Source organism: Cupressus sempervirens, chromosome 1 (genome assembly GCF_028749045.1).
Source record: "Cupressus sempervirens isolate cs-2001-9-10 chromosome 1, ASM2874904v1, whole genome shotgun sequence".
Lineage (NCBI taxonomy): Eukaryota > Viridiplantae > Streptophyta > Pinopsida > Cupressales > Cupressaceae > Cupressus > Cupressus sempervirens.
Genome location: NC_143118.1, coordinates 325,726,484 through 325,740,203, shown reverse-complemented (window position 1 = coordinate 325,740,203; position 13,720 = coordinate 325,726,484). Strand labels below are relative to the sequence as shown.

The 13,720-nt window shown below is 34.3% G+C and overlaps 2 protein-coding genes across 5 annotated transcripts in view; one reads left to right on the top strand and one right to left on the bottom strand.

Annotated features, from left to right (window-relative positions):
* Positions 1 to 1,773: 1,773 nt before the first annotated feature.
* The window catches only part of LOC149577475 (putative plant SNARE 13), a 33,912-nt gene continuing 21,965 nt past the window's right edge, over positions 1,774 to 13,720 (bottom strand). The window contains exons 6-11 of one of the 4 annotated variants that reach the window (XM_089824011.1): positions 9,453 to 9,532; positions 9,203 to 9,259; positions 3,969 to 4,061; positions 3,788 to 3,862; positions 3,567 to 3,688; positions 1,774 to 2,214 (exon numbers count right to left, since the gene is read on the bottom strand). In XM_089824011.1, the coding sequence (XP_089680137.1) occupies positions 3,587 to 3,688; positions 3,788 to 3,862; positions 3,969 to 4,061; positions 9,203 to 9,259; positions 9,453 to 9,532 (407 nt within the window). In that variant the 3' untranslated portion in view covers positions 1,774 to 2,214; positions 3,567 to 3,586. Of the gene's footprint in view, positions 2,215 to 2,818; positions 3,196 to 3,325; positions 3,400 to 3,465; positions 3,689 to 3,787; positions 3,863 to 3,968; positions 4,062 to 9,202; positions 9,260 to 9,452; positions 9,533 to 13,720 lie in introns of those variants that run through there. The other 3 variants (XM_089824017.1, XM_089824022.1, XM_089824006.1) reach the window with 3 other exon arrangements.
* Positions 5,605 to 8,215, top strand: LOC149577476 (uncharacterized). Its single transcript, XM_089815075.1, has 2 exons — positions 5,605 to 7,701; positions 7,835 to 8,215. Exons 1-2 carry the CDS (start codon positions 7,033 to 7,035, stop codon positions 8,213 to 8,215), a joined length of 1,050 nt encoding a protein of 349 aa, XP_089671201.1. The 5' UTR covers positions 5,605 to 7,032.

Below are 13,720 nucleotides of genomic sequence, written 5' to 3'. Positions count from 1 at the left end.
GATTAAATTAATTAAATAGATAATAATTAATTTTTAATAAGAAAAAATTAGAAAAAAATATTTATTTAATTCTTAATATTAAAAATTAATCTAAAATTTACTCTTTAAAATTTTAAAGATATTATTAAAATCTATTTTCTTTAAATGTTATAATTGCATTTTTATTTTTTTATTTTTTAATATTATTATTAATTAACTAATTTAAAAATGTAATAATTATTTGAATTAATTTTAAAAAAATTAACTTTTATTGCTAAACGAATAATTTAATTAAATAAGAAATAAAGTTGTTATATCATAATTTATTTATTTTTTTAAAATACATATAATTTTTTCATAAATCAATAATGATCTTCTAGTTATATTATTATTATTATTTTCCTAACAGGGGAAGATCAACATATGAGCTTCCCCCAATCTCAAAGGCCACCACTCTGCATGAAGATCAACATATGAGCTTCCCCCAAGCTCAAAGGCCACCACTTTACATGAAGCAATGGAAATCATTATGGTTTTTAAGAAAATATGATAAATATATGTAATTTGGGTCATTTTGTATGATACGTTGACCCAAAATTTTGAATTTTAGCGCTCTATTATAGGAATGTATACCCATCTGTAGATAGCTTTTTCGCCTTCACTTTCAGCCAAATAGTCACATGCAGGGCACATTTTGATAGTGTCCCTTTCAATATCAATTAGTGATACTTTGTTATTGTACATATTGATTCATATATAAATGATAATCGTTTTATAACTATAATTTAGCCTCATTATCTGGTTTTGGTTATACTCTTTGGATTTCATTATCACTTTGGCTTTATTTGCAAAACTAAAAGATTTATAATTCTGGCTCCTCCTAATTATTTATATCTTCCTTTTTTTGTGTATACATGCTTTAAATTTCAAGCTTTCACTTAAAACAATGAATAGGGAACGCGCATCCATTTTGACTCTCCCTTCGTTCTGGCTCATTGTATCACTTCTGTACTTAGACCTCTATTCTATGTTCCTTTAACATCTCTGTCTCGATGTGCTCCCCCCGAATTCATTTTTAGACTTTTTTAATTTCACTTTGTTCTTCACATTATTGACTCCTATCAACTTATTAGTAACTATCTATCTTAAACATTTTAAATAGTAATGATTCTTAAACCTAAATATTAAATATTATTAATTAATCTTAATTTTACACAATCCTTTAGTTTTCAATTTAGCTAAGAACAACTTAAATAATAATCATAATTAACTTTATTAATTTATTAGTTTTCCAATTCATTAAAATCTCTTTATTACTAGACATTATATGGAAGGGTCTCCTCCTGATCTCGTGTTTAAGGTTTCGATGGATTTTCTTTATCTAATAACCCTTAATGTTTGGTTGGTTGTGGTGACGTGTTCCCAGAGACTTGGTAACCATTCTTTTCTATATTTTCAAGCTTCTTCTGAAAGATATAGATATTATTATTTGATCCTATTATAATGTAATAAACTAGAGTATGCCCCTTTTACTGATGTATAATATAGGACTTTGATCCCAAGCAAGACTAGAAGTTTTCTTTCCCCGTTCTTTCCTACCAATGCCCGTTAGAACGGTGGACTACTTGTACTTTTAATTTTAAATTAATAAAAATTAATCATGGCTACAGCCATTTACCGATCCAAAAAAAAAAAATTTATTTTTAAATTTTATACAATTAATTTCATCCTATGTTATTGTTTATTTTAACTTTCAAAATAATTAGTAATAATTATTTTACTTAATAAAAAATAGATAAGAAACGTTTTTCAAATAAAATTAAAAATATTTAATGTTGGACATCATTTCCTTAACACGGAATTTTCAACGGCCGTAAAATAGTTTTACAGACTCTGTCGCTTTTAAAATAGTTTTACATGTTTTGTGGCTTTCAAAATAGTTTCACAGCAATATACAAATTTCCTAGGCAAAAAGTACAAGAACAATCCCGCATTAAAATCATATCCACTAATAATAGCAACACTTCATCACACTTGTTTTCATATTGAAACTATATTTCAATCATGAACATTTCGCAAATATTTACTAATGCTACATGATATTATTATCTTAATCCATGCTTCTCATCTCAATTCATGCTTCCTGCCTACTGCGCACATAACTTTTACACGTTTGTTTTGCATGGACGAACCCCATCCAAGTAAACATGCTCGATCCAGAAATCGAACCAGGATCTGTGAAAAACCGGTGTAATACCCAAACATTACAAACTTCTTATCCTCCAAGAATATGCATATACTGGAGTACGTTTAATTACTCAAAAACACCTTAAGGAAACCGAAAAAGAATAAAGAAGGAAATTAAAAAGAGCTTATGCAATCTGTAGCTAACAACGTAGCATGAAAATAAGCGGGCAACCTCTCCCATATCTTTAAAAACCACTAACCACTAGATGCTAAAAATGTGGATAGCTAAACTTAGCCATTTAAAACATATAAAATCTTTGCAGCTAAAGTATGTTCAGTCTAAAACACCCTAATTCTCAACTACCATATGTAAATTAATTCAAGTAAATGAAAGCCCAGGGAATATGTGCAAATACCATATAAAAGACATATTTATACAGTTCAAAAGGATTTGCCAGAATGGAATTCTAACTGTGTTTCTTCTGAGACATCAACCATAGATATAAATTACATTTGGAATGTAATCAATAGCAAAAATGAGTTAACTAGACAGCACATCTACAACTATTGAGATCATAATCAGATTTAATGTAGATTAATCTACAAACACAAACAGAATAAACCATAAAAGTGTGTTGCATAGACATATCTCTAAAAAACAGAAAAAATGGAAGCAAGTTCCATCAGAACCTGTAATTTCTTCAAGAAAGTTATCTGAAATACATGAAAAACTACAGGAAGAATTGTTACATCCAGTTTGACACTTGTGTGTAATCCAAATTCCCACATATTCCAGTAGCGGCAGCAAACCATTTACCATGTACCAAACAAAAATATTATAGTGTTATGTTATACTAATAAACAACTAAAACTAGCAATGTCAGCCTCCGTATAATTAGCTATAATTAATGAGATGCTAATGAGCAGCATTACCACGCACTAGTAAAAACAGTCAAACTTTTATTACTTCTGAATAGATGGACTGAGAATCGTGACTCAGCTGTCAACACCGGGTCGAGATGGTATGCCCTGAACAAAATCATGTATATTATATATAATATAGAAGAACGAACCATTCACTTACATCGATTCAAATATCAAAAGCACACAATACAACCACAAATTCAAAAAAATCAATTTTCGCAATGGACAAACATGGTTTTCGCTGAACAAGAAACTGCTACATTTTATCAATGAATAAAGAGGATAAATGAATCATCTACAGCATCTGCTCTGTTAAAGATCCAACAATAGAAAACAGATGTCAAATAGTTACTACAGTGGAAGCCCACATAGGTAGTGAAATAACAAATCAAAATGCACAAATGTAGACTATAACACAACAAATGCTAAATACACGACTCCAAAAGCCTTAAGGATCTCCAGCGAATAACATATACCTAACTCTCCCACCGCATCATTAGAAAATAGTATCATCAAGACTCCATAATAGTTTGCGGCTAGCAGCAGGTGGTGCCAATCCAGGAATATCACGAATGTTCTTGTTCTTTGGGTTTACAATCTGAAATGTTGATAGTCCAAAAACTTAATGCACCGTACCAAAATTGAATGATATTACATTTGGCATAAAACATACCAGTGACCAAATGATCTCACTCACCTTAACAACAATTATGGCTATTACGCCACACACGATCAAGAATAGAAAGGCCATAATACAACGGTCTGTGGCCATCTGCAAGATGCAAACAAAAGATAAGTAAATCTATACCGCATTATTCAAAAAATGTATAAGATTGCATATATCATCCAGAAATTAAATTTTAAAACATTGCAAGCACCTGTCTCCCAATCTCCTTCACCAGTTGAGAAGCTTTTTTTATTGAGAACTGAATCGTATCCAGCTCATTCACAATCTTGCCCATTTGTTCTGTCTATAAAGCACACAAAAACCATTTTAGAAAATTCACTGATACATACATCCATTCAAATATTAAACACACAACTTAAAACAAATATCAACAACTGATAAGCCACAATAGGTATTAGTATCAACTCATTGTCTTTACCAAGCAGCAAAATACAATGGATCATTAATTTTCCAACATCCCTTCCTGATTAGCCTCAAGACCTCAAACAAAACATTATCAGAAGAATTTATAAATGTTTTAGCACCCTAAAATTTTACTTCTTGCAAACAAAGATACTAAGACAAATTTACCCATGTGCTGCAATATGATGACAACCATTCCAAAACTAATTTCAGGCCTCAGTTCCTGGAAACTAGGAATGGAATACATATCTAACATCTTCTCAACTCGACTTCCAAATAGTATGCAGCACAACTTATGAACTATGCTTCAATATATCTGGTGAGTGGTGTTACTGAGGGAATGGATTGGAGACAGTGGATTTGTATTGAGTAAACATAGATTGAACCTAGAGGGATCCAACTGAACCACTTCAGAGACTTCACATTCCTTGGCACTTTTTATTTTATTCCATTTTTTATGCATTTTACCTTTCGCTTTGACTGGGATGGGCCGAAATGAATTTTTCAACCTAATAGTGATGTAAATGCATTGAAAGACTTAAAAAGACTAGTTGCAGTTTATTGTGCATGTTAAATAAAATAAAATAAAGCATTTTGCTTGCCGTCACACAAATAGAATCGAATATTGATAAATGAATGTTCCAAAGTGGTTGGAATATCTATGTCAACACATAAACAAGAGCCATTTGCTGTTAAATAATCATGAGGAAGATTAGCGTAAAAGAAATAAGCCCTAAAGTTTTTTTGCTTATTTTTATTTTACAAACAAAATGTATTGTTTTGTTCTCGCTCTTCTATGGATGTATGCTTTAATACTGTCAAAATTTAACAATTTTTACTTGGATACCGATTCGTGGGCGTCAGGGGTGGCTTCCGCATCCGAGGCGGACGGATGCGAGATGTGCCCAGATGTGCTGCAGGTGCTGGCCGGAAGCCAGCCGCAGACAGCCGGATGTGCTTCCACACGCATCCAGCTGCCTGCGGCTGGCTTCCGGCCAGCACCCGCAGGGCATCCGGGCACATCCGCGGACCCAGCGTCAACTAAGCCCAAAAAAACAATAAAAAACAATTTTTTTTCACTTAAACTTGCATTAAGACATGTGATGGAAAGCATTTTAAAAGTGTTTTTTCACTATGATACCCTCAAACGCCCTAGAAGTCAATATAGAAGCATTCACAAGAGTCATTTTAGAACTTTGTTTGCACCTACAGCCACTCCTTCATTGTGAAGCTAAGTTCAGCATTTTCGAAGAGGATCGATCGAAGAGGGAGAGATAGCTTTCTCAAAGAAGTTTAAACCATTTAAGGTAAGTGATCAATCCTTTTCTTGAGTATTTAGATGAATTTTTTTTAGTTTTTGATGATTTTTTTTCAAGTTCTTGAAAAAAAAATTTAAGTTTTTTTTCAATTTTTTTTTTGAAAGATATGTAGAAGCAACTTTGGGTATCTATTTTAGTCGTTTTTCTCACTTCTTTCCACTTGTATGCATGATCATTGATGTTCATAGTTGTTAGGAACTAATTAAAATTTATTTATTTTCTTATAAAATAGGTTGCAAAAAACTAGGCAAGAATGGATACCAGTGGTAGTGCTAATCAAAGTTCAATGGGGGGCCAAGGAGGGGAAGGGACTGATAATTTCAAAATTGATGTAGGTTCTCCTTTGTGGAGACATACAACACAAATATCACAGGTTTCAGGAGGTGGCTCATATTATTGGAAGTGCAATTATTGTCAAAGTAACAAAGGAAAACCTTTCAATAGCTCATATTTCCGAGTGAAGCTTCATTTTATGGGCTCTGCTGGCAAAAGTTTTGGAATGTGCAAAGGCAAAAAAGGTACTGGGATGACTAGTTGATGCATTGATCAATAGATCAAAAAAAAGCTACTATCAAGGTCCTTCCTCAAAGAGCAAGCTACAAACACCCACTAAACCAATTGCATCCTCCCAACACCCATTCTTGCAAGTACCTGTGCCAGGAGAGGTTGAGGAAGATGTGGGAATTTCAACCCGCAAAAGAGGCCCATTGCACACCGCATTTAAAATGGAGGCAAGAGACCGCGCTCATGAAGCTTTTGCACGTTGCCTCTATGCGAATGGACTTCCTTTCAACTTGGTGAGATTGCCATATTGGAAGGAAATGGTGGCAGCAATCAAAGAATCACCAGCTGACTACACAAGCTCGGTCTATGAAAAGGTGCATACAACTCTATTGCAACAAGAGAAGGAACATATAGAGAAAGACCTTCAACCAATCAAAAAACTTGGAAAACTTCGGGTCTAACTATTGTGTTAGAAGGTTGGAAGGATACAAGAAACCGGCCAATGATTAATGTGATTGCAATTTCCCCCAAAGGGGCAATGTTTTTGAGGGCTATTGATTGTGAGGGGCAAGTGAAGGATTCCGAATTCATTTCTAGAATTCTCATTGATGCCATCGAGATGGTGGGTAGTGAGAATGTGGTACAGGTGGTCACAGACAATGCCAAAAATTGCAGGGGTGCGGGTGCTTTGGTTGAGAGTCAGTATGAGCATTATTTTTGGACCCCATGCATTGTTCACTCCCTTAACTTGATCATGCAGAGGATTGGCACTGAAGTAGATTGGGTGAAGAAAATATATGAAGAGGGGGAGGACATACAGATGTTTGTGACCAACCACCACATGTCACAATCCATTTTTAGAACATACTCCAAATTGGAGTTGCTGAAGGTAAATTAATTTTTTTTAATTACTAAGTTTCATGGTTTTGTAATTTAGTTAAAGATTAAAATTTATAATTATATTGTCAATTGACATATTGTTAACTTGCTTAGGTTGCTGAGACCCGTTTTGCATCTCATACAATTGTTATGAGACGACTCCTCAAGGTAAAAGATGCATGGGGCCAAATGGTCATCGGTAATCAATGGGGTGTATGGAAGATCTCAAATTCAGAAAGAGCACAAAGGATCAGGGATTTGATCTTGAGTGAGAGTTGGTGGGCTCGTGTGGCATATGTATTGGGTTTCACCGAGCCCATCATGCCTATGATCCGTTTTGCTGATACAAACACACCTTGCTTGGGGGATGTGTATGATGGCATGGACACCATGGTTGAAAAGGTAAAACATTCTATACAAGCACATGAGAGTGACCCCACACAATTTGAAGCCTTCTGCACCCAAGTGCAAGCAATTATCCACCATTGCTGGAATAAGATGACTACCCCATTGCACCTCCTTGCATATGCCTTATCTCCTAGGTACTATAGTGAGGAGGTAGTTGGTATGCCGGGTAGAGTTGCACCATTTGCGAATGAGGAGGTTGCTGAGGGGTGCCACAAAGCTCTTACAAGACTCTTCCCATTGGAAGAAATGCATGAAAAAGTGAAGGACGAATTTGGGTTGTTTGCTTCGGGGTTAAGGCATTCTCCATTTGCACTGAAGGACCAAAATAGAATAGGAGCTATCACATGGTGCTACATGTATGGTCAACCTTTCAAGCATCTTCAACCTCTTGCAATCAAGGTCCTATCACAAGTAAGTTTTTTATTTTGTTTTGTAAATTTGTTTTAAACTTTTATGTTTACACTTGCATTTTAGAATTTAGTGTTTCACACATTCTTTAAAATTAATTTGCTTTTCATTTGTATGTTTTGTGACAACTATATAGGTTGCTAGTTCTTCTGCTGCTGAAAGGAATTGGAGTACATACTCCTTTATCTATTCAGTGAAGCGCAACCGGTTGGGCTCCAAGAAAGCTGAGGACTTGGTCTTTGTCCACACCAACTTGCGTCTTTTGTCACGTAAGAATGATCATTACAAGGAAGGGGCAACAAAGCTTTGGGATGTAGCCCCTGAGTGTGCAAATTTAGATGCAACACTTCATGATCTTATTACAGTTGGAGACGGTGATGATGATAGCGTGGCACGTGGTGCATCTAGAATAAGTGGAACCATGCTTGGTTCAAATAATCTTTCAGCAGTTGGAGATGATGATGAGAATGTGGATTTTCTTACGAATCCCTATGATTCAGAGCCAGACTCTGATTGATTGAATCTTTAGACTTCAATCATTAACTATGTTTTTATTTTGTTGGAATCTTGAACATGACCTATTTGAACTTATTGTTTAAAAATTAAGACTAAACGCTAATGTTGGACAAGCACATATTGATATTGATATTAATATATCATATGAATTTTGAAATATCTTGAATTTTGATAAAGGGTTAAGTATCACAGATTCATAGTCATATTATCAAATGATTTGTTTTTGTATATTTCTTGCATTTCTTTGCATATATAAGTATATTTGATATTTCTTGCATTTCTTTGCATATATATATATATATATACGTTTCCTCATGCATCCGCATCCAAAAAAAAAAAAATCCCCGCATCCCCCATATCCGCTTCTAGAATCTGCTTCGAAATCCACATCTGAATCGGCAACTTGAGTTTTTATATGATAACTAAATTTTAATATTTTTAAATTTATAAGATACGTATATTTTTAATTTACTAACATATTTATCATTGGTTAATATATAATTTAATAAAATATTATAAATTAAATATTATTTAATCTAATAATATAGCAATTCTGTATAAAATTGAGAATTTGGATTGAATAAAGACAGAATATATATGCATTTGTTTTTTTCCACCCAACCCCAAAAAGGAATTTGGGATCCACAAACCTTAACCAAGATACAGACTAGAGCAAGCAACACAGCGCAAAACTGATGGAGAAACTACCAATAGGTTCTCTAAATGTAATTTTTTGAATGTATTTAAGTTTATTTTATGAATGAGGAATATTTTCAAAATGCCAAGTCCCAGGTCCAAGTAAAAAAATTTACCTACCAGACTTCTGCCCAATCTGCATTTTGGAACTCTGATTTAAAGAATAATAAGGAATTCAAAATAGTAATGATGCTTATAGAAAAATAGCCAATTATTATAGCAAAACAAGCAAGCAAAGCCATAGAAGAAAATCTTATATTTAAAAACAGGAGAAAACTTCATCAACACTCACCTGACCCTTCAGTTGCGCTGCAGTCTGTGCCCCCACGTTTACAGTTTCTTCAACTACCTATGCATCACAATGTTTGAGAAAGGACTCAACAATTTATGACACGCTACTCTTATCTACCGAGACAACAGGTAAAGAGCACCAACTTTGAGGAATCATTTCAATTTTCAAACATGGCTTGCATAAGAATTAGAAGTTGGAAACACAATATGCCTCCATCTCATTTGAAATAGGTGTCCATTGATATATTTACCTTTTTGGTCCGATCTATGGCTTGATCAGTCTCATCCATCATCTTTGTTCCATGCCCAACAAGTTCTTGATTATTCATTGCTGCAACCAACATATGAATCTATTACTCTTATCACACTAAAAAATTAATAAAATATGAAATTGAAAAAAACTCATAGTGCAGATTAGTTTTCCAATGATCAAAAAAATGTCAGCATAGACTTAAAAGATTACAGACAGAACAAGGTGTTGATCATTCTGTTAGACAGCGACAGATGTGGATACAAATCAATAATGATCTTCTAGTTCTATAAGAGTATCCCAAGCAGTATAAAAAGAAACAAGAACACAACTATATAACAATAGATGAATTTTGAACACACCCATGGTCATCTCATGAAAAGTATGAATCAATACACCTGATGCAATCAAATTTGTAAAACCATGTGTAGTTATGACTTCTAGACAGTGCACATGTAATCATGCAAATCAATAGAATGCATTGATCTCTACTCCCACAGGAATGTCCCAAATAATTAAACAAAAATTAAATCAACTACATGATAATAGATGCATTTTCAAACATGCCTATGCTTATGTAGATATCACCGAACACTTTCCCAAATTAACTCACATGGAAAGGAGGACAACACTTCATCCACAAAAATAATGATCTTAACACCATAAAGTAGAATTTTTCTTTGATAAACGGAAAAAAATGCAAGGAAATGACTCTGCTTATGGTGTGTCACAATAACATCCATAACTCAAACAAATAAAGGAAAAACTCATAATATCAATACTACAACCATAAAAGGAGCTAACAAACACTACATGATACAAATATCATAGATTTAATTATGATGATTTATGAGTTAGGTAAATTTAGTTCTTTTTTTTCAATTATTATTAACTTAATTCTTTATTCTCAATTATTAATATAGCATTCCTTTTATTGGTTTTTCTCATTAAATACCCACAAAAGTTAGGATCTTTTATGGAAAGTATTTCCAACATTTTGAAACATTGAGGACCCTGCAATCCTGAGGAACTTGGATATTTTCTGCAAGAACCAGAACTAGGATCAGTACCTGAATGTTTTTGGTTTAGGTACTTGAGCTCAGACATATCTTATTTGAGAATAAGCAGTGCCAAATAAACATGAAATATAAATGGCTAGGACAGAACATGTTATTTAACAAACAAACCATTTGTAATGCCCCCTCTTTTACAGTCATGGTGCACAAGATCCATATCTGATCAGCAGCTGTTTAGTGAGTGGACTCTCAGTGTGGGAATGGCAGATGATTAGTACTATACTTACTCTGAATTAGGAAAGTTTGATTAATAGAATAAGGCAGTTCACCCAGTCTCACACCTAGTAAATATCAGTTCAGTTTGAGTTCACCATTGATTTGAGAACCAATTTGTCAAACATATTGCTAATGATTGAGAAATGCAGGAAACATTGAGTATAGAAAGCACTGGGAAGAAACACAAAAGATGATTTTCAAAATTGAAAACACACTTCATTCCCTAAAAGTGATGCAAAAAAAAGCTTTTACGCTGGGAGATGCGAACTACGCTCATGTCAAGCTGATTTCTGAAAGCCATATCACTCAGGAAGTAGTTCATTGTGTACAATTATAGCAAGATCATCGTGTGACATCCGAGTCATCAAAGCATTAAGAGTTGCAGGCTGCAGAGTGTCCAGAATCATTTTGGCATTCAGATTTATATGATGGATGCGCTCAATGAGTTGTATCCATCTAGTGTATTTCAATTGGTAAGTGTGCTTGAATTAAATGTTCAAAAATAAAACATTGTTGTTGGAATATGTGTGAGTTTTTTTTTATATAATTGAGGTTTTTACAGTAGTATCAAATCTAAGATCTAGTCGGTCTGAGGGAGGAACACCTAAAATAATTAAAATCAGATATCAGAACCATGTGTCAATGAATGACAGAGAAATCACGTATCAACTTTATGAAGAAAGAAAGCAAAAAAATGCCAAACAAGATAAAGAGACCAAATTTTTCAATGTGATGAGATCCTTTAAGGATTAACAATGACGGCTGATCAATCTTTTCATCTAGTGCATGCAGTGTAAGGGAATTGAAGAAACAAACGATGCCTCTACACCTCTGAGTAATGGCACGCAGAATTTGCATCTTCAACAAAAAAACCACAAAACCCCCTTAAAATCTATTACTGGTACCAAAGTAAAGAGAATAACTTTCTCGTAGAAAGAAGCCATGCCACAAAAAGATCATCTGGACAAGCACCAAGAAGATGGATCTTGGATGCTCTCCATGTTGAAAATGGAGCAAAGAGTGCTGATGTCAAGCGAACCCTGAATGAACCTCGCAAAGATATACAATGCAAAATGAGGATGTTCACCATCCCCTCATTTGATGAATCTAACAAAGTGTCAAACCCAGAGCATGGATCCCTAAGATAATACCTACTTCCCACTCAATCCTATGTACAAAAAGGAAAAATTAAATTTGCAATTATTAACCTAGAAGGAGTTGCACATGACTGGTTGTATAATGGGTTAGTTACTCAAGAGCATAAACTTTATCACCACCTACAAAAAGCTTTACAACCAACTCAGAAATTTGGGAGAAGAGACAATGGTTCAATAGATGCACCCATGGCCGAGTTCCAAAGAGAGGTTGAAATGGTTCTTGATGAATAAAAGAGACATCCATCTTTACTCATTGTGGATGAACTGAGAGAGTCCCTTAGAACTCTAATTATGGCCCTTGATTTAAGAGTCATTGCAGGAAACCATCAAAGACAAAAGGACCTTGAAATGGCATCATCTACCTGCCATATCTCCCCTTCCTTTAGACCATTCACATTAGACACACTACACCTAAGAAATCCTTTGAAGAGCACCACCACTTGAGTTGCAAGTACAAGAGAACAAAAGTGGCACGAAAGGAGACCCCATAAACCTTTTTTTTAGTAGAGATAGGGAGTTGCACACTCTCAACCCACAGATCACTAAAAGTGTTGGAAATGTAAGAGAGTAACTGAGAGGGGAGGGGTGAATCAATTACCACAAAAACAAATCCTTGTCCCTTAGATGCCAATACAAACTTCCACTATGCATGAAATATAGGATAGCTCGGTTAACACTATAATAATATTGATGCTCGGTTAACAAAGCAATCTTAAGATTTATTGATCTATTTTATCTTTTAGTAACTTAGTTGCAGAAACATAAAGCATAAGCAAATAGCATGAACACAAATAACACCATGATTTAACGTGGAAACCCAATTTGAGAAAAACCACCTTGCAACTAGTCGCAATAATCTTCACTCTTCTGAAGTGAACCCTATTAGGAACCAACCCTGTTAAAGGTTACAAAACATACTGTTAAGTATGACCCTGTCAGAGGATTTAGATCACCCTGTTAGGAGTGGCCTGGTTAGAGGTCTTCAAACACTTCAATCTTGAAATGTCACCTTGTTAGAGGATTTACAAAATGACTGTTAAGTCAACTCTATTATTACTGCTACAATGATTAGAGAGCAACAGCAATTTGACCTGATTTATGAAGCAACTATCTTTGTAGACTCAGATCTCTGTTCTGGCTTGACCTCTAGATACTTCCTGATCAGATGTTCTTTACAGAAAAAGCCTGTGTGATTCACCCAAACACTACAAGAAGCAGTGCAATTTAGAACGTTTATGACTTCAAGTAAGTTATCCTCCCAAGAAGTTTCGAAACAATGTTGGCCTACTGTCTGTTGAAGTTTTATAGCTGTGAGAAGAGACTATCAATCTGAGATTATATGTCCTAGTTTCTTGAGATTCATCTGCTGTTCTTTATATTAAGTGACATGCAACATGCGAAGAGACATGCATTTGGAAATATGAAGAGACTTGCATTATGAGAATGAAGAGATTTTTGGTTATGATAAGAAGAGTCTCTCAATTCAAGATAATATAATTGTTTTGTGTGAGGTGTTGAATTCAGTTAGAAGCATTGTACTCAGACCTCTATTATTTAATAAAAGAGATAGTTTGGGTGTGGCTGGGTTTTTCCCCTCAAGTTGGAGGGTTTTCCTAGGATAAATTGTTCTGTCTTGCTATGTTTTCTTGCTTTCATTTTGTTTGTTGTTTATCTTTATTTCTAGGCAAAACATTAACATGGTATTAGAGTGAACAACAAATAAGGGTATTCAAGTTTAGGTAGTTTTCAAGATTAATTGGGTCCTGTATCGGACTGGTGTAATTGTTTGAAGGAAGGAAAGAAATCTGATATCAGGTGAT

Bases quoted from the DNA above. Each gene is read 5' to 3' on its own strand.
- LOC149577476 (XM_089815075.1), top strand. From the start codon at position 7,033: ATGAGACGACTCCTCAAGGTAAAAGATGCATGGGGCCAAATGGTCATC. The intron at 7,702-7,834 runs GTAAGTTTTTTA...ACAACTATATAG, and splicing joins CAATCAAGGTCCTATCACAA to GTTGCTAGTTCTTCTGCTGC.